General features: G+C 36.3%; 1 protein-coding gene across 5 annotated transcripts; it reads right to left on the reverse strand.

Annotated features, from left to right (window-relative positions):
- Positions 1-351: 351 nt before the first annotated feature.
- Positions 352-14,723, reverse strand: LOC137823962 (uncharacterized membrane protein At3g27390). 5 transcript variants are annotated; one of them, XM_068629363.1, is made up of 12 exons: positions 14,470-14,571; positions 14,294-14,399; positions 13,949-14,054; positions 13,113-13,221; positions 12,815-13,010; positions 12,590-12,726; positions 11,300-11,588; positions 2,183-2,289; positions 1,956-2,094; positions 1,654-1,849; positions 1,268-1,508; positions 352-821 (listed from the first exon to the last, which is right to left on the reverse strand). In XM_068629363.1, exons 3-12 carry the CDS (start codon positions 14,040-14,042, stop codon positions 602-604), a joined length of 1,728 nt encoding a protein of 575 aa, XP_068485464.1. In that variant the 5' UTR covers positions 14,043-14,054; positions 14,294-14,399; positions 14,470-14,571; the 3' UTR covers positions 352-601. The 5 variants fall into 5 exon arrangements, with proteins under 5 accessions (XP_068485464.1, XP_068485463.1, XP_068485462.1 ...); XM_068629362.1 differs by having other exon boundaries at positions 14,240-14,399; XM_068629361.1 differs by lacking the exon at positions 14,294-14,399 and having other exon boundaries at positions 14,470-14,723.
- Between the last annotated feature and the right edge of the window lie 4,099 nt (positions 14,724-18,822).

The raw sequence follows: 18,822 nt of genomic DNA on the forward strand, positions 1-18,822 counted from the left end.
CATTAGTTGAGATTTAATTAGCAGTTTCTATCACTTATCTCTATCATTTGTAATCTTTAGTACTCTATAAATAGTAGTTTCTATCACTTATCTCTATCATTTGTAATCTTTAGTACTCTATAAATAGTATTGAACTATTATGAGATATGAATAAATATCTACACCTTGTTTCCTTCTCTTAATTCTCAAACATGTTCTCTATCATTGTTTTTTGTACGAGAGGACCTAAACACTATTCATATTAGAATCATTTGATCTGGCGAGAAGTGTAACAAGACACGATGACAATGTAACGCAGGTCTACAACAGAATCCTTTGAGGATGCTTTTTGCTCATAAACAAGGTCAGAAATTCTAATTAGAAATAAATTCTATACATTGAAAATTTTACAAATTTTATACTGTCATCGTGCTTTTTTTTACAATAACTTTGGAAAAATCATATCTACTATGATTTTTTTGGTTAAGAATATAAATGTTAGAGTTACCCATACACAAGAATTAACTCAGAATTATGGTGAATTACGCTTCATATGTCTATCTAAAGATGAACAGAAGGTTACACCTATGAGATTAAATTTGTTAATTACATGGGATTCTTATCATGAATTTTCTATGTCTCGTACAACATTTGATCCGTGAGCAGACCCGTTTTTTGTCCCCTTGAAAGATCTTAAACTAACCAACCGAGCAAAGGCACTCTTTGATCTGGTCATTATTGGACGTCCAAGTTTCTGATCATCAGACAACGATTTTACGAGATCATCAAAGCGTCGCATGAAGGTTGGGAACCTTGACATGGATTTGGTGATCCCTTGCAATCTGTGTTTCAGAATGGAAACAAAAATGAGACAAAATATTGGCATGGATCATTGGAACCAAACCTATATGAAGTAAGAGCAGAAAAATGGCAGGGTCCATTACTAAAAAGAATGTAACCTTTGAATGGGGTTGAGAATTATATACTAAACCAATTCAGATTAGCTTCTAACATATGAAAGTTTTTCACAAGATAAGTACTTCATTACTGCTTTACAATAAAGCCCTTAACAAGTTTGTGAAGTGTTTATGGAGAAGTTAGATGCGGTAGCATTTGAAGATGTTAACATTCATACATTGATTTTAAAATATCCAAAAAGTTTGATTTATTTTAAGAGAAAATATACTACATTAACAGAATAAAACAGTTTTTCAATATGCATGCATGGTAAGTTTGTAAGTGCTTGCCCAAATTCACACTAGCCAAATTTGTTTGGTATATTGAGTACCTTCTAGCCAATGCCTCGAGTTCTGCACGTTTGACTTCAGATTCAGGGGCTGGAGTAATGATAGATTTTTTCAGTCTCTCTGAATCACCACTCAAGAGAACTAACTTGCAGAGGTAGTCCTCTTCTGGGGCAGAAAGATTTTCAGCTCTGATTTGCTCTTTAATGATCAAGAGGGGGTTAAGGAACCAGTCAAAAAATTTCTCTCTTGGTCTGTTTGTGGTAGTTAGTTCAGTATCATCACCTACATTGGGCCAGTAAACAAAATGGTTAAAAGAAAATAATCTCAAAAAGAGAAAAGTGTACAAGTCTTAGAAGGTAAAAAAGAAAAAAAAAAAGGAAAGAAGTTGGGGTAAAGTAACAAAAACTGCTTGAAGGGTTCCACTTACTAATCAATATACCCATGGAATTGAATTTTGCAGAGCGCAAGAGTCCTTGAACTAAGCAATACGCTGGCAAACCAATACTAATAACTCTACTCCCTTTTCCAGATCTTGCTTCTTCTATGTCTTGTCTTGTAATTAAACCTTCAGAAACCATTTTTTCTCCAACTCGGTAACATTCCTTGAATAAGGCATCCAACAGCTACGCAATTCATGAACAATATTATTTAGTACAGACCATCAGTTCAAGGATGATAAAGATGATATTTTGAGTCACACCATTCGACACAAGATATTACAAAGAATACCTCAAATGATTTCAACTCAGCAATGTTGTTCTTGATTGAAGTAGTGCGAGAAGGAGCCTTTTGGAAGGAGCTAGGTCTTGAGATGGAATATGAATTAGATGTTCTTTGTGACAAATCAACTTCTCTGCGAAACTGAGGCCTATCATCAGAAATCAATTGCATAAGAACAGAATATAAAAGAATTAACTGTAAGTCACAGCGATAAATGTGTGGGAGCAGAGAAAAACCTAGGGAAGCAGGTTCCTTCTGGCATGTCAAGAATATCATTGCTGTATTCATCATAAATGGCCAAAGCTGCAACAACGTACGAAAGACCGAACTTGAAAGAAGACTCCTGCATTTCAGAGAACACAGAAACACAGTGAGACAGCTAGGAAACCAGCAGCCAGGTTGGGGGGATAGGAAACAGATTTTATTTTATTCATGCATCACATGGAAACAACAGAGGAATGTCAGTACAAAAAGGAAATAACAATCAGAAAATGGAAAAGCCTCATAAATCAAGGTATGCAATTTCTGAACCATCCCAATTAAGAGGACTAAGTTAGTAGAAGCTTACTGATACAGACCTCTTAGCCTTCTCACTACACTCAACCCCCTCATCCTTCTCCCTCTTCCTTAAAAACATTTCGTTACTATAAAATAAACTGACCACTACTTTCCCAGTCTAGCCCTCCTTGCTACTGCCATAATAAAATAATGAGTGTCAACAAAACAATCTATGTCAGTACTTTCACCGTAGCATCAATTTGAAATTCCAATAAATTATCCCGTAGCCTGATAGCTCTTGCACTGAAAGGACTCCTCCTGTTTTTTACCACCATGTCCTGCTTGCAATTGCAGCACCACAGTAAGGTGTATTCTACGCTCCCAGTTGTAATGGTTGACTGCTGACAATTGTAGCTACTAGCAAGTCTGCATTCTAGAATTTTAAGCAATCTGGCCTATCTTAATAATCCACCTCTTATGTTAAGTCCTGTAAAATCTTTGGATTTAGCTTCTGATTTGTCTTAGGAAAAATCTAGACTGAATCTCAAGGCACTTTGTTGTAAACAGGAGATTATTAGGATTAAAATATCCTAATATCTCCATAGTAATTAGGAAAAATATCCTTAGAACGCATTTATTCCAGCAGATTTTATTTCCTTTATTAAGAGTTGTGATTGTTAAAAATAGAAGAGTTGAAAATGTAATTATATGTCTACTAATGTCACCTTTTTTGTATCAATTATTTTCTTTCCTTCTTCTGCATAGGATGTTAATTTTGTCCAACAAGTCCTGCATGTACCCTTAGTTGAGTGTTTTGTTCCTCCTGCTCTTGACACCCAAAATTCCATACAGAATCCTCTTGAACCATCGTTACCACCTCTTATTACTTATCAACACAGGAACCAAATGACTAGTCCAATGCCCCAAGGTGATTCCTCTTCAGCAGGTCCTTCTCAATCATCACTTGATACCACGACTCCCGATAATGATGACTCGAGTTGGCCCATTGTCATTCGCAAAGGTACCAGCTTTACTCATAATCCTCATCCTAATTAAAATTTTGTCAATTACCACATAGTCTCCTTCCTATTTTTCCTTTATTTCTTATGTCTCTTCTATTACTGTTCCTAAAAATGTGACAGAATCACTTAATCATCTGGGATGTGACAACCCAAGAGTACTGGAATGCAAGCTTTTGAACATAACAAAACATGGGAGTTACTTTCTCTTCCATCTAGGAAGAAGACAATTGGTTGTCGTTAGGTCTGTTATTAAAGTTGAACATAATGGTGAAGTTGATAGCCTCAAAGCTCGATTGGTGGTTAAATGATATACTCAGCTCTATGGGCTTGAATAGAGTGATACTTTCTATCCGATGGCCAAAATTATTATTGTCAAACTTTTCGTTGCCATGCTAGCCATTCGTCATTGGCCTCTTCATCACTTAATATTAAAAATGTTTTTTTGCATGACGATCAAGAAGAGGTCTACACGGAGCAACCTCTTGGATTTGTAGCTCAGGAGGAGTCTGGTTTAGAGTTTAGGGTTTAGGGTTTAGTGTCACTCTCTCTAAGGTCTTAAGCTATCCCATGTGCTTGGTTTGAAAAATTCAACCACATTGTTCAAACCTTTGGGCTGAAATGCAGTGAGTCATCAAATCATCTTGTTTTCTATTGTCACACCTTCACTAGAAAGTGTGTACTTAACAATGTATGTTGATGATATAGTCCTTACATGAAATGATGTTGCTAGAATATCTTAGTTAAAAGGAACATCTATGCAATCATTTTCAAACAAAGAATCTTGGAAGTCTCATTTTTTTACAATACAAGTAGCCCAATGAAAGGTGTTGTCTGGTTGGAAAAATTATTTATCTCACAATTACTAGATCAGATTTGTCTTTTGCAAGTTGGTCATGTAGATCTACTTTATTAAGATAAAGGGAATACCCAAATATTTGGATATTGTGATGTTGATTGGCAGGTTCTCCTATGGACAAACGCCCTACTACAGGATATTGTGTTTTCATTGGAGCAAATATTATCTCTTGGAAAAGCAAGAAGCAGAATGTAATTGCCCTATCAACTGCTGAAGTTGAGTATAGGGCAATGACATCCCTCACTTGTGAGCTTATATGAGTAAAACAATTCCTCCAAGAATTAAAATTATGTTAGATTCTGCAAAATGAAGATGTATTGTGATGACCAAGTTGCTCTCCACTTTACGTCCAATCTAGTGTTACATGATGAGAGGACTAAACACAAAAATTGCCTATCAGATTATTTGGGAAAAGTTGTTGTCCAAAGCAATTTGCACTAAGTTTGTCGGATCAAATAAGCAACTCGTAGATGAGTTAACAAAATCTTTGAGAGAACCTTGGATTGAACTTATTTGTTCCAAGCATGGTGCATACAATTTGTATGCTCCAACTTGAGTTAGAATAGGTCATCTTAAATAAAATTTATTGAAAAGTTGCTACATACTTATTGTTGTACCTAGTTTCTGGATATAACATTTCTTATTTTTTTCTCTTCCCTCTCACTCATTGTATTTGAATCTCCAATGTCATTATAAATATGAGATCCTAAGAGAGGAAAATCAAGCTCTCCAATTCATTCTCTATTCTTTTATATTCATCTCAAGTATAATAATTAATAAAATATTTCTTTTCTCCCTCTCATCATTCAAGTTCCTTCACATCCCTTCTGTTCTTATCACAGTACTGCTTCATTTTGTTATGAGCCAGCATGATCTGAGTTCATCTAACACTACAGTTCTTTAGCCATCAACTGGTAAACTTCTACTGTTGATAAATTTTTTGTACATTTGAGCAATATTGGAGGGTGTCTTCCATGTGGTCCTACACATTTCACGAAAATGTGGTAGTTAGCAATGTAAGAGAACTCAACCCAACTAACTAAACCCTATGGGCCACTAGGTTTAGAACCTGCAAAGAGTTTCCTAAAGTGACAGTTTCAGTGTGCCCAATTGAACATCCAACCGTGAATGATAGGCAAAGCTGAGTTTTAGATTGGTTTCTAACTGTTTAAAGAGATTAATCCAAAATTGTTTCGTAAAACTGTGATCTCCTTCTGAGACTAGAGAAAAGAAAATCCATGAAGCCATGCAACTTCAATAAAAATAACTCCAACCTCTTTAAAAGTAAGTGGGTGGTGATGGGGCAAAAAAAATGACCTACTTTGTAAAGCTGATCCAGTACCACCAACATAGTATCCATACTTAGGACTTTAGAAAGTTCTCCAATAAAATCCAATGTAAATGTTATTTCATACCTGTGTAGTATTGGCAAATGTTGCAAAAGACCAACACGATATAGAGCTTAATTCTAAAGATTAGCAGTATATAAAGCTTGGTACACATTCCGTAGGCAAGTGTCACAGGAAAGTAACAGTTTTTAAATATTATCCTTCATTCCCTCCCAACAGCTTGCCAACAATCCACTTATGTTTAGCAAAATTGTCTTTCAAGTGCATAGGCGTGCATACTTCCTTAAGTTGTTTCCCGTTTTATACATTCCCTTTTTGTATTACTGAATTGATTTTGCATTACTCTCTCTAACACACCCTCTCCCTATTAGGTATAACAGTAATAACTGTTTATAACAGTCCTAACTATTCACTTGTATTCCATACTGCACTGGGTACTATTAATACCCAGGCTGCTCTACATGTAAAACTGAATCTCAAATACTAAAGTTCTCTCAATCTCTCTCTCTCTTCTTCCTAATCCTTTCTCTCACCCTCTTTACTCTTTTATGGTATCCAGAGCCAAAAATGGCCTCATCATCTACCACTGAACCCAATTCTGAAACTTTTTCTGCCAAGCCCGAAGCCCTTCCCCCTCATATCTTTCATACGCCAATTCCTCTAAAACTGGACTCAGAAAACTTCCTTGTCTGGCGGCAGCAAGTTAATGCCACTCTTCGCAGTTTAGATCTTCTTTATTTTCTGGATGGGTCTTGCATTCCTCCACGTCTCATTTCTATCGAAGAAGACGCTTCTCCAATTGTGAATTCCAAATACATCCAGTATGATCGTCAAGATCAAGCAATCTTGGCCTGGTTACTGGCATCAATGACCGCAGGTGTCCTCACCCAGATGGTTGGCATGGACACGTCCGCCCAAGTCTGGGATAAGCTCCAGACCCATTATGCGTCCCAAACCCGTGCTCAAATCAAGAAGCACAAGCAGCAGCTGCGTACACCCAAGAAGGACCGCTCCATCTCTACCTACCTTCTTGACATCAAGAAAACTGTAGATCAATTGGCTGCTGTGGGTTGTCCCATCTCTACCGAAGATCACATTGAAGCTGTTCTTGATGGGTTGTCTGAAGAATACGACTCCTTTATAACCTCTATCACATCCCATCTTGACCCTTACACGGTTGCAGACATTGAAGCACTGCTTCTTGCTCAAGAAAATCGTATTGAACGAAACAAACAATCTGTTGATCACATTTTGCAGGCAAATGTTGCTTCTGTCCCATCCTCCTTCTCTCCCTACAACTCCAGTTCTACACATTCTTCCTCCTTTTTCCACCCCTCTGGTCACGCCAAACAACGGTTCTACTCTAAACCCCGCTTTCAGTCATCCAAGAACTTCCCCAAGATATCTTCTACTGCTTCCTCTTCTCGGGTTCAATGTCAAATCTGTGGAAAATATGGGCATACTGCCCTTCACTGTTGGCATAGGTTTGATTCTTCCACTCCATCTCAAGTTACTGCTAATACTGCTCATTTTCCTTCATCTTTTTGTGATGATGAACCTTCGATCCTCGGGACTCCCAAAAATCTCCATGATCCCCTTTGGTACCCTGATAGCGGTGCTTCCCATCATCTCACTGCTCATGGCACCAATCTTTCCACAACAACTCCCTACACAGGTTCGGAAAAGGTGGTTGTAGGTAATGGTTTCCAGCTTCCTATTACTTCTATTGGTTCTGCAACTTTTACAGATATTAATACTCATCATACCTTCTCTTTACACCACCTTCTGCATGTTCCTACTATCTCTAAAAATCTATTAAGTGTTTCCAGGTTCGCCCGTGATAATAATGTTTTCTTTGAGTTTCATGCTGATGTTTGCCTTGTTAAACGTCAGGGAACCAACAAAATCCTGCTCCAAGGCAAGCTTAAAGATGGTCTTTATGTGTTTCCCAATCTAGTTCAAACTGCATCATACTCTGCTTACAATACTGCACTCTCTGCTGGCTCTTCTGCTTATCATTTGTGGCACTCCCGGTTTGGTCATGCCCAACCAAGAGTGATTCATCAAATAATGAAGATGTGTAATATACCCTTTACTGCTAAACATGAATTTTGTGAATCCTGTGTTGTTGGCAAGTCCCATCAGCTTCCTTTTAAAGCCTCTCAAACTATATACTCTAAACCTTTACAACTTGTTTTCATTGACATTTGGGGGCCATCAACTACCCTTGCCACTAATGGTGCTCCTTATTATATCTCTTTTGTGGATGCTTACACTAGATATGTTTGGTTCTATTTAATTCATGCTAAATCACAAGCTCTCACTGTTTTTAAATCTTTCAAAATATATGTTGAAAAACAGACTGGTTTTCCTTTGTTAAGCATTCAGACTGATAATGCAAAAGAATTTCTCTGTTTTAAATCCTTTTTGCTATCCAATGGCATATCTCACCGTCTAACTTGCCCTCACACTCATGAACAGAATGGTTCTGTGGAACGCAAGCATAAACATATTGTTGATATTGGTTTGACTTTACTTGCTTGCTCTAAATTACCCATGCATTTCTGGGGCTATGCTTTCACTACTGCTGTATCCATTATCAATGTTTTACCCACACCTGTTTTAAATAATCAAAGCCCATACTATTTGTTGTTTAACACACACCCTGATTATGATTTTTATAAAACCTTTGGATGTGCTTGTTATCCTTTGCTTCGCCCATATAATAAACATAAAATGAGTTTTCGTTCATCTTTGTGTGTGTTTCTTGGCTATGCATCCAATCACAAAGGCTACATGTGTCTCTCTCCCTCTGGGCGTAAGTATATTACTCGCCATGTTACCTTTAATGAATCTGTTTTTCCTTATGCTGATTCTTCTAACCCTTTTTCTTCTGTCTCTCCACCCACAAATAGCCCCTCCGATGCTTCACCTAGTTTAACTGTTTTTCAGCAACCAAATTTCTCTGTGTCACAATCAGCTCTTCCTGCCTCACAACCCATCGCCCCTGCCTCTTCACATGACCAACCTGCTTCCTCTGCATCCACATCTTCTCACTCTGATTTGTCTTCCACGGTTTCACCCCCACAACATTCTGCTCCTCACAACACTCACCCTATGCTTACACGTGCGAAGGCTGCCTTACTTGGTCCAAGTGCTTTCACTGCTGTCCCTGTGTTGCCTCTCCCAAAATCCACCAAAGAGGCCTTACAGCTTCCCCAATGGCTTGCTGCCATGCAAGAAGAACTTGCTGCTCTAAACACAAACAACACTTGGATTCTCACTACCCTTCCTCCTGGAGTTCAACCCATTGGCTGCAAATGGATTTTCAAAATAAAATACAATGCTGATGGCTCATTTCAACGCAATAAAGCTCGCCTCGTCGCCAAAGGTTTTCATCAGCAATATGGTTTTGACTATTTTGAAACATTCAGTCTTGTGATAAAGCCTGTCACCATTCGTATTATACTTACTCTAGCCCTTCAACTAAACTGGTCTGTCAATCAAATTGATATTAATAACGCCTTTTTGTATGGTGACCTTGAGGAATCTGTCTACATGAGTCAACCTCCTGGTTTTGAAACTGGTGACTCCAACACTGTCTGTAAACTTACCAAAGCTCTCTATGGGTTGAAGCAAGCACCTAGATCCTGGTTTCACAAGTTAAGTACCACTTTGCTTTCTCTTGGTTTTCATCCTACTAAAAGTGACACCTCTCTTTTCCTTCACTTCCACAACAATATTACTCTCTTTGTCCTAATCTATGTTGATGACATACTAATCACAGGGAACTCTAACAGTGCCATTCAGCGTCTTATTCATTCTCTCAGTCAGCACTTTGCCCTAAAGGACCTTGGGACTCTTCATTACTTTCTCGGGATTGAAGCCACTTGGACGTTGGATGGCGGCTTACATCTATCTCAAACTAAATACATTTAGGATCTCCTTCGTAAAACCAACATGCTCTCTTCCAAGCCTCAACCAACACCTATGCTCTCCACTACTCGTCTAACAATAGACGCTACCACTGCTGTAGATGATCCTTCATTCTATCGCTCAGTGGTAGGCTCTCTTCAATATATCCTCATCACTCGTCCTGAACTCGCCTATAGCGTCAACAAAGCATGCCAGTTCATGAACAACCCTCAACATCACCACTGGAATGCTGTTAAACGTATTCTTCGTTACCTAGCTGGCACTACCACTCATGGTCTTCATCTTCGGCGCCCTTCTCAACTCACTCTCAATGCCTTTGCTGATGCTGATTGGGGTTCTGATCCTGATGACAGGAAATCCACCTCCGGCCTTGTTGTCTTTCTCGGCTCGAATCCTATTGCTTGGCTTTCAAAGAAACAAAAGGTTGTTTCTCGCAGCTCCACTGAAGCAGAATATCGCAGCATTGCCGCTACGCTTGCTGAACTCAAATGGATCCAGAATCTGCTCACTGAACTTCGTCTTCCTCCTACGCTACCCACCATTCGCTCGGATAACCTTGGCGCTGTTCTTCTTGCATCCAATCCTATTATGCACTCCAAGACCAAGCATTTTGAGCTTGACCTCCATTTTGTTCGTGATGCTATTCAACAAAAGCAACTGCACCTTCTACATGTCCCTGCCACTTTACAGATCGCGGATGTTTTCACGAAACCTTTAAGTGCTGGCCCTTTTTCAGCCTTCTCACATAAATTAATGGTGTATCCTAAACCATCAATTTAAGGGGGGATATTAGGTATAACAGTAATAACTGTTTATAACAGTCCTAACTGTTCACTTGTATTCCATACTGCACTGGGTACTATTAATACCCAAGCTGCTCTACATGTAAAACTGAATCTCAAATACTAAAGTTCTCTCAATCTCTCTCTCTCTTCTTCCTAATCCTTTCTCTCACCCTCTTTACTCTTTTACTCCCCCATTCACTTGGTATATATTTTGAAAGGGCCCAAAATCATCCTTCCCAATGTGCAGTGTTAAGAATCCCACATCAGAGATAGGACAAAATTATAATTTATTAAAAGTGGGCGCAAACCTCACCTTACAAGTCTGTTTTGAAGGATTAAGTCAAAAAACCCATTTTCTAAGTTGCTATCATAATCTATTCTAGCAAAATTTGTAGAGGGTGTGTTGGAAATCTCACATTAACTAGAGATATAACCAAACTATAGTATAAAAGTGCGTGTAAACCCACCTTACAAATTGATTTTGTAAAATTGAAGTTAGATCTAAATCCACTTTCTAAGATTGAGGAGATAATTATAATAAAATCACTTACCCTATTTTAGACTAATAATATAAATATAGAATCAGTCTTCTTAAGAAGTGAACTTTAAGTCTAATTCAACCTTATAGAACTGACTCATAAGATCAGGTTTGCACCCAATTATATACTATGAAATCTATTTATCTCTAGTCGATGTGGGATCTCTAACACACCCTCACCAAGACCTCGTGGGTGGTCCGATAGCGGGTGAACTGATAAGCCCGACAAACTCTCTCTAGGATAAACTATAAATGACTCTAATACTATCTAATTAATCCTTAAAACCACCATTACTAAAAAGATTCTAACAGCTATAATAACAATAGTACTACAGTACAAGTTGGTAGTGAAAGAATACGAGTACTGACCTGATAAGCAATAATCCCTGCATATGCACCTAGAAAGAAACTTGCTAACATGGATGCCAGAACTGCCCCACCAACAGCCAATGGCCAGAGAAGGATAGCAAGACCAGCAAGAGGGACACATATGGTCTCCAGGAAAGGGCCTTCACGGCCAATGAGATCATGAAACAATCGATGCCACCCTTTAAAAAGCATGTATGGACCTTTGCATACGGCAACAAATGATATAATTGGCACATCAACCACAATTCCAATAACTGCAGCTATTAAAGCACCAGGAATATAAAGCAGCCTGCATTAAAGCAGAAAAAAATTAAAAATAGATCATATAGCAGAAGTCCTGTGTCCGACAACATCATATTTGGCATATTATGACCGGAGTTTATCTAGAATTCCTTTTCATGGTCCCATTGTGTATTGCTTTTATGTTTTATAAAACACCAATTCAATCACTTTTGTTTTTCAATTTACAGATGAATATTCTCATGGTAAATCTATCAGAAACTAAAGATACAACCAGCACATAGAATACTTAAGAAAGGAAAACATTTAACAATTATTGTTGAATCTGGTTCAGCAAGTATTGTTTGAACGAAAAATAGAAAATTTTGGAAAAACAATTAACTGAGATATTTCTGTACTTTGATTTCTATTTTTTTACTGAAATGTCACCGATACCAGAAGATATTAGCAAAAATAATTACCATTCTTTAAGATTTTATCCAAGATGAATGCCTTTTGTCAATATTTTCAATAATATGCTCAAGCTTGCTAATAAGTTCGGTATGCAAATGATTAAAGATTAAAATAACCTAACCAACACTGTTTGGTGTGGCATACAGAAGAGCTGTGCCCTCTATGATTTCAAGAGTTAAGTTTTTGAAAGATAGCAATCTGCAGGAAATCCAACTGACCTTTAGTTTGTGAAACCATTCGGCCATCTTATAATTGAGGAAATATTGATATTATTTTTCATTTGTTTCAACCCAGCTCCTTTAGTTTCAAAGTAAAATAACTAATATTCAAGTTGATAATATACTATGTACACCACTAAGATTTAAAACTTGAAAGCTTTAAAGTATAAGCATGACCTACAAACTCAGTTAAACAAGAAAAAATGGAGCTTTAACTAATGTGTAGAGATTGTTTCCAACTGAGTAGGATCAAGGGAGGGTAGCTGTATGCAGCCTTACCCCTGAAAGTGTAGAGATTGTTTCCGGGTTTTCAACCAGTGGCCTACAGGTCAGAAAGCACAATGACATCAAAATAAACAAAATAGAGAGGCATATAAACCTGATCTCATAGTATTTTGCATTTGGAGGTCCTTTCTGTTTCAGGTCATCCATAACTGAGAGGTATGAATGCAAAGCAACGTCTTTTACATCCCTTACAACCATGCAGCTCTTTTTAACAGTGCTCCATGTACCATCCTGACAATTTAGTACAGTTTCTAAAATTAATAACCGTAAAACATATCTAACAACCATTTAAACAAGAAATAAACCATAGTGAACATACAATGAAACAGTGGTAAAGCTTGTCATCTTTTCCTTCCTCTACAGCTTCAAAGGTAGCAAATATGGGTGAAAGAAATCCATAGGCTGCTCCACCTAGAATACTTCCAAGAATACCAAACACCGGCCACAAAACCAACAGCGCTGGTAGTACACATAGGCAGATAACAAGCTTCAGAAGTGGCCCTAATTGTTTAGCTCTGTCCGTTAGGGAAATCACCATGAGAAAGTAATCACAATTTCATTATACATTGATAGAACAATGAGCAAAAATTTGAAAGAGTGGCAGTCAAAGAAAGCACCTCAGAACACAATAATATGTCCAAACAGCATGCACTGTCCAAAGTGCAAGTATGATAGCAGTGTTCCCAGTTGCAATTATTACGCATATCAAAGGGCAGAAAAGGATACCTGAAGTGATTGCCAGTTTGAGCAATGATAAGTAAGGTTTACAATCACACTTCTGACAGAACCCTACCCTTAATCTTCTCTAGTCTAGTGAAGCATGACATACAAGAAGCTATTACATATTCTATTATGAAACTAGAAAAAGAAGCAAGTAGAGAAATTATTTAAATTCCTTGGTTTTGTCATTAAATTTATTCCTTTGTATTTTCAACTTTCACATTCTGTGCTCCTTAGATATTACAACTTGTGCTGCTGTGCTTATATACAAACTCATAAGCTTAATCAGTAACAAAAATACAAAATTCAATTATTTCTATTTAATAAAAATACAAGATTCAAGGTGTGGTTGACAGCAATTAATTTAATAAAAATTAATAATTTGTCAACAAACATTGGTCACAAGGCAACCCGTGAAAAACCCCACACCAGGCTCCACATAACCTCCCCGCCATTGGTTTAGGAAAAGAAAGCTGAATAAATTTCACATCAGAATCACTGAATTTTATTTTTGATCGTTACAGCACAATCACTGAATAATTTAACAAACTATAAATAGAAAAAAAATATATATGCACTGATGATCCATTAGTATTTCATTTCCGGTAACAACATAAAAATCGTCTCTAATATGCTAAAGTTCATTAGTAAATTTTCAACTAAAGTTCAACTAATTTAAAAACATGAAACTCACTACAATCTAAAAGAACGTAGCACAGATTCATTGCCTTACCTTTGATGTTGCCTAGAAGCAGAAGCCCAATGAAATAAGGAAGAAATCGGACGAAACTCCACAAAGAAGCACAAAACCCCGTAGGAGGCTCCATTCACTCGGATCTCTGAAAAAGAACACTACAAACTCATCACACTTTTGGTTCCCCACTCACCACGCTCAAGTTAGAAAAGATCCAATCTTTGACCCAGTTAACCTTCGATCAGCACATAAGAAAGGTTTCAAATAAACACCAGAAACCAAAAACCCGTTTTTTCTACAGTAATAAACTAGTACCAAACTCAAACTTGCCCTTTATTACGCCCCTAATAATGACCACAGAAACAAGTGGATCTTCCTGAACACCTTTTTGTTGGTTTCTCCAACTTCAAAACGGTAAAAAAAAGTTAACTTTGTCGAAGAGGGAACAAGCTGAATGTGACTTCTCTGTCACCGTTGAAAAATTTCAAGTCTGAAAAAACCAGAGGAATATGAATGAAGCAGTTTGGATCACAGAAAAAGAATCATCACATAATGGTTACCCAAATCTACATATGGTCGGGATTCATTTCCATCTCCCCCCTGTTGCTTCCAATTTTTCGTGTATTAACATTTTTCTTCTTTATTTGTTAGGCTAAAACAACAAGTTGAAGGTTTTGTGTCCTTTTATATGATTGTTAACGATGTTAGGTACGTTTTTATTTCTTCTAATTTCTTTTGCTGCTAGCAAAGGATCAATACTTGAAGTTGAAGCGAGAAGGTGCTGATTACTGTTAATAATGCAAACCTTATTAGTGTTGTAATTTGTGGGAAAATAGTAATAGTAATTGAAAGTTAGTGAAAAAAATAAGGAAACTAAAATATATTTTTGCTAAATTTATATGGGTTATTTTAATTCCTAATTTACAAACTTGGTTCCTTCTCTCTCTTATTTTTTCTTCCATTTTAGTTTTCATATTTTTTTAAAATCGTTTCTTGATTTAATTATTAATTTTACTTATATTTTATTTTGTTTATTTGGTCAAATTGAAATTGAAATTTAACGTATTCATGTAAGTTATTACGAATTTAATTATAAATATGAAAAATAATAAAATTAAACATATATAAAAGTACTGTAGATTTGAACAAAATTACATTTTGTTAAAAATAAGAAAACTAAAATAAAAGACTCAAGTTTTGGAAAAAAAGTAAAAGGACCAACATAAACATTTTAATCTTATGTTTTAATTTGTTTACTTTTCTTTTCAAAATCTTAATTAATCGAGAATTGTTTTTATTAAATAAAATTTATAATTGTTCTTATTAAATTATTATTTGGTAAATTAATTTCTTTTGTTGAGATTTTAAATTTTATTAAAAAATTGAGTTTTAAGTATGTAAATTTGCATTTCTGAAATATATAAATGGTGGTTGGTGGGTTCATAAAAGAATTTTGATGGTACTTCAGTTCTTATAATTTTCAGTCGTCCTTCTATTAGTATTAATTAGTAACTTTAGTGAAAGTGAATATTTGTTTATCAAATAATAATATGTTATTTTTGTTAATGTCATCCTTGTTTATTTTAGTTGATAATTTCTCTTCTGTTTAACTTAATCTATAAGTTGAAAATAGATATTATTTTTATGTTTTTTTTTATTTTGTTTTCTCATCTCTCATTTCATGTTTTTGATTTTTCTTATTTTATCTTCAGGTATTCGTTCATCTTCATAATCAAAGGTTGTTTATTTCTATGGATATACTATTTACAAGTAAAGATGTGAGAGTGTATCCCTTATTTGGATTTGTTCTCGTCGGTTGACCTGGTCGTCGATTGACTTCAAAGGCAAGCGGTGGCTCCTCCTATTTCTGATGGATTCTATGCTTCCTTTTTTATGTTAGAAAGCGACTCCGTTGAAACAGAGGGGGCCTTACCTGTTGATTGCACTCTGACGATCAAGTCAGTTCAAGGCTTATAGAAACAATAAGTAAGTAAGCAGTTTCAGTCTTAGAAACAGTGTACCTTTATCAGGGATCTCAACTTCCTTTTATAGACTGCTTTTAGGCTACCTCATTGTAACAACCCCTCTCACCAGAGCCTTATCTCTAGTAAAATTAGGTTTGTTGGAGGACATTATGTTACGTTGCTACACAATTTTAGCGCAACAACCGCACAAAATCTTCCTCTTTGGAGTGCAAATCTTAACAGCATGGTTGCTAGGGTACCAACCTATGTAGCACAGATATTGATACTGATACGACACGGACACAGAGATACGTAAAATCTTTAAAATGTAGGACACAGGGACACAGATCTATATATTATATAATTATGAATTATATAAGTTGACAATAAAGATTTTTGTGTATAGGTATGTTCCAAATTATTTTTTGGAGCAGAAAGATGTTTTTCATGACTGGTTCCCAAGAATTTATTTCTTTTTTTATAATCATAATAACAATTTATACAATAAAATTTGATTTTTAAGAAAATTAATGTATTTTTTCTTTTTAAAATTGTGTTAGAATGCATTAGAAATTGTCAGAAATCTAACAAATACTTTTTGAATTGGACACTTCACGGATACGTGTCATACAGGTGTCATACAAGTGTCGGTGTCTGATACTCGTATCGGACACCGACACGCCATTTAAGAGGAGTGTCCGAGCTGTTGAACCAAGTGGTGTTCAAGCTTTGAAGAATCCAAACCCTTTGAAGGATGTTGAAGGTTAGGTTGTGCTTGTTGTTGCTGAGCTGTCTTAGATAGGATCTGGGGTAGAATGTTTATGTAATCCACTCTTGATTGAATCTAAAGCATAAGCATTCTCAATCTTTTTAAAAGAAAAGTGTTTTTCAAACAAAGTGAAAAATAACCGATTGTTTTGTCGAAACAACCGATTGTTTTATACTTACGTGTTTTTAGAAAAGATTGAAAACTGTTTTTATGGTTGACTTGCTGTCAAAACCAAAACAACCGATTGATTCGTGGAAAAAATCGATTGTTTGTTTTGGTACCATAACAGAAAACTGTTTTGTGCTTTGACTGAGCATTAAATGATTTTCTAACTATTTACGCTCCAGTTTTTAATGCTTTGACCGATCTTTAAATGCAATGAATAGTTTGTTAAGATTTGATAACAAACAACATCTTTGAATATATTCAGAAAAACAAATTTGAGTTTTAAGAACTTACACAAGATTTTGAGATTTTCAAAGAGTTGAGATTGCTTAGAGATTGAGATTGATCAAAGAGTGTGAGATAGGATTTCTGCTTGTATTGATTTCAGAATTGCTTTTGTAACAAGTGTAATCCTTGTATTTGTTGAACAAGAATCTTTGTGTGTTTGCTGAGAAGTGTTGTGTGTTCTTGAGGGGATCAAGATCAACATTCTTAGTGTTGGTGTGTTGGCCAAGAGAAGTGTGTTTCTTGAGGGGATCAAGGTCACTTTCTTGGTTGTGTTGTAAGTGATCTAGGTTTGATTGCTTAGTGAAATTCCTCAGTGGTTTCTGAGAAGACTGGATGTAGCTCTGGGTTTAGAGTGAACCAGTATAAACATTTGTGTGCATTCTCTCTATCCTTAATCTCTTTAAATTCAGTTTTAATATTTGCAAACTCGTATAAACAACCGATTGTTTTCTGGTGCTGTTGTTTTTGCTTTGAGTTTTTGGCAAACTGAATTCTTTATCATTTGTTTCTTGAGATAATTTCATTCTTAACTTAAAAGTTTACGAAAACCCTCTTTAAACAATTCACCCCCCCCCTCTAGTTTAAAGCCATCCTTTCTAACAATTGGCATCGAAAGCTTGGTTCTTGAAATTTATTCAAGTGTGATCCTAAAATTGTTTTTGATGGCTGATTGACTACCTTTTGGGGAAGGTGCTTCAATCAATAGACCACCTATGTTTTGTAGTTTGAACTACCAATTTTGAAAAGTGAGAATGAAAATCTTTATGGAATCACTTGACAAAGGAATTTGGGATGCAATTGAAAATGGTCCTTTTATCCCAAAGTTTGAAAAAGATGGATCTTTCATTGAAAAGCCTTGGTCTCAATGGACTGATTCAGAAAGCAAGAAGGCCAAATTCGATTGCATTGCCAAAAATATAATAACCTCTGCTTTAAATTCAGATGAGTTTTTCAGGGTCTCTCAATGCAAATCATCAAAAGAAATGTGGGACACCTTGGAGGTAACTCATGAAGGTACAAATGAGGTGAAGAGAGCTAGGAAGCATACTCTAATCCAAGAGTATGAGATGTTCAGAATGCTCAAAGGTGAAACAATTGTTGAGGTGCAGAAAAGATTCACGCACATCATAAATCATCTCATGAGCCTTGACAAGACCTTTGAAAAGGAAGAGCTAAACATCAAGATCTTGAAATGTCTTGATAGAGCATGGCAACCCAAGGTAACTGTTATTTCCGAATCTAAAGATCTAACATCCTTGAGTATGGCTTCTTTGTTTAGCAAGCTTAGGGAACATGAGTTAGAGATGAATCGACTCAATGTTCAAGAAAGCGAAGACAAGCACGTAAGGAGCATAGCCTTAAAAGCTTCCAAGCATAAAGGCAAACAAGAATCCAACGATGATAGTGACGATGAAAACATTAGCTTGCTGTCAAGAAAGTTTAGCAAATTCTTGAAAAGGAACCGCAACAAGGACAACAACAAAGATATGTATGGAAACAAGAAATCTAATGATTTTAATTCCAATAACTATACCTGTTTTGGATGTGGTGAGCAAGGTCACGTAAAGGCAAATTTGCCAAACAAAAGCAAAGAGAAAAAGCCTAGCTACAAGGACAAGAAGGGCAAAACAAAGAGAGCCTACATAGCTTGGGATGAAAATGAGGTATCGTCATCAAGTTCTTCATCAAGTGAAGATGAGAAAGCAAACATCTGCTTGATTGCTAAA

This window comes from Phaseolus vulgaris, chromosome 8 (genome assembly GCF_000499845.2).
Source record: "Phaseolus vulgaris cultivar G19833 chromosome 8, P. vulgaris v2.0, whole genome shotgun sequence".
Lineage (NCBI taxonomy): Eukaryota > Viridiplantae > Streptophyta > Magnoliopsida > Fabales > Fabaceae > Phaseolus > Phaseolus vulgaris.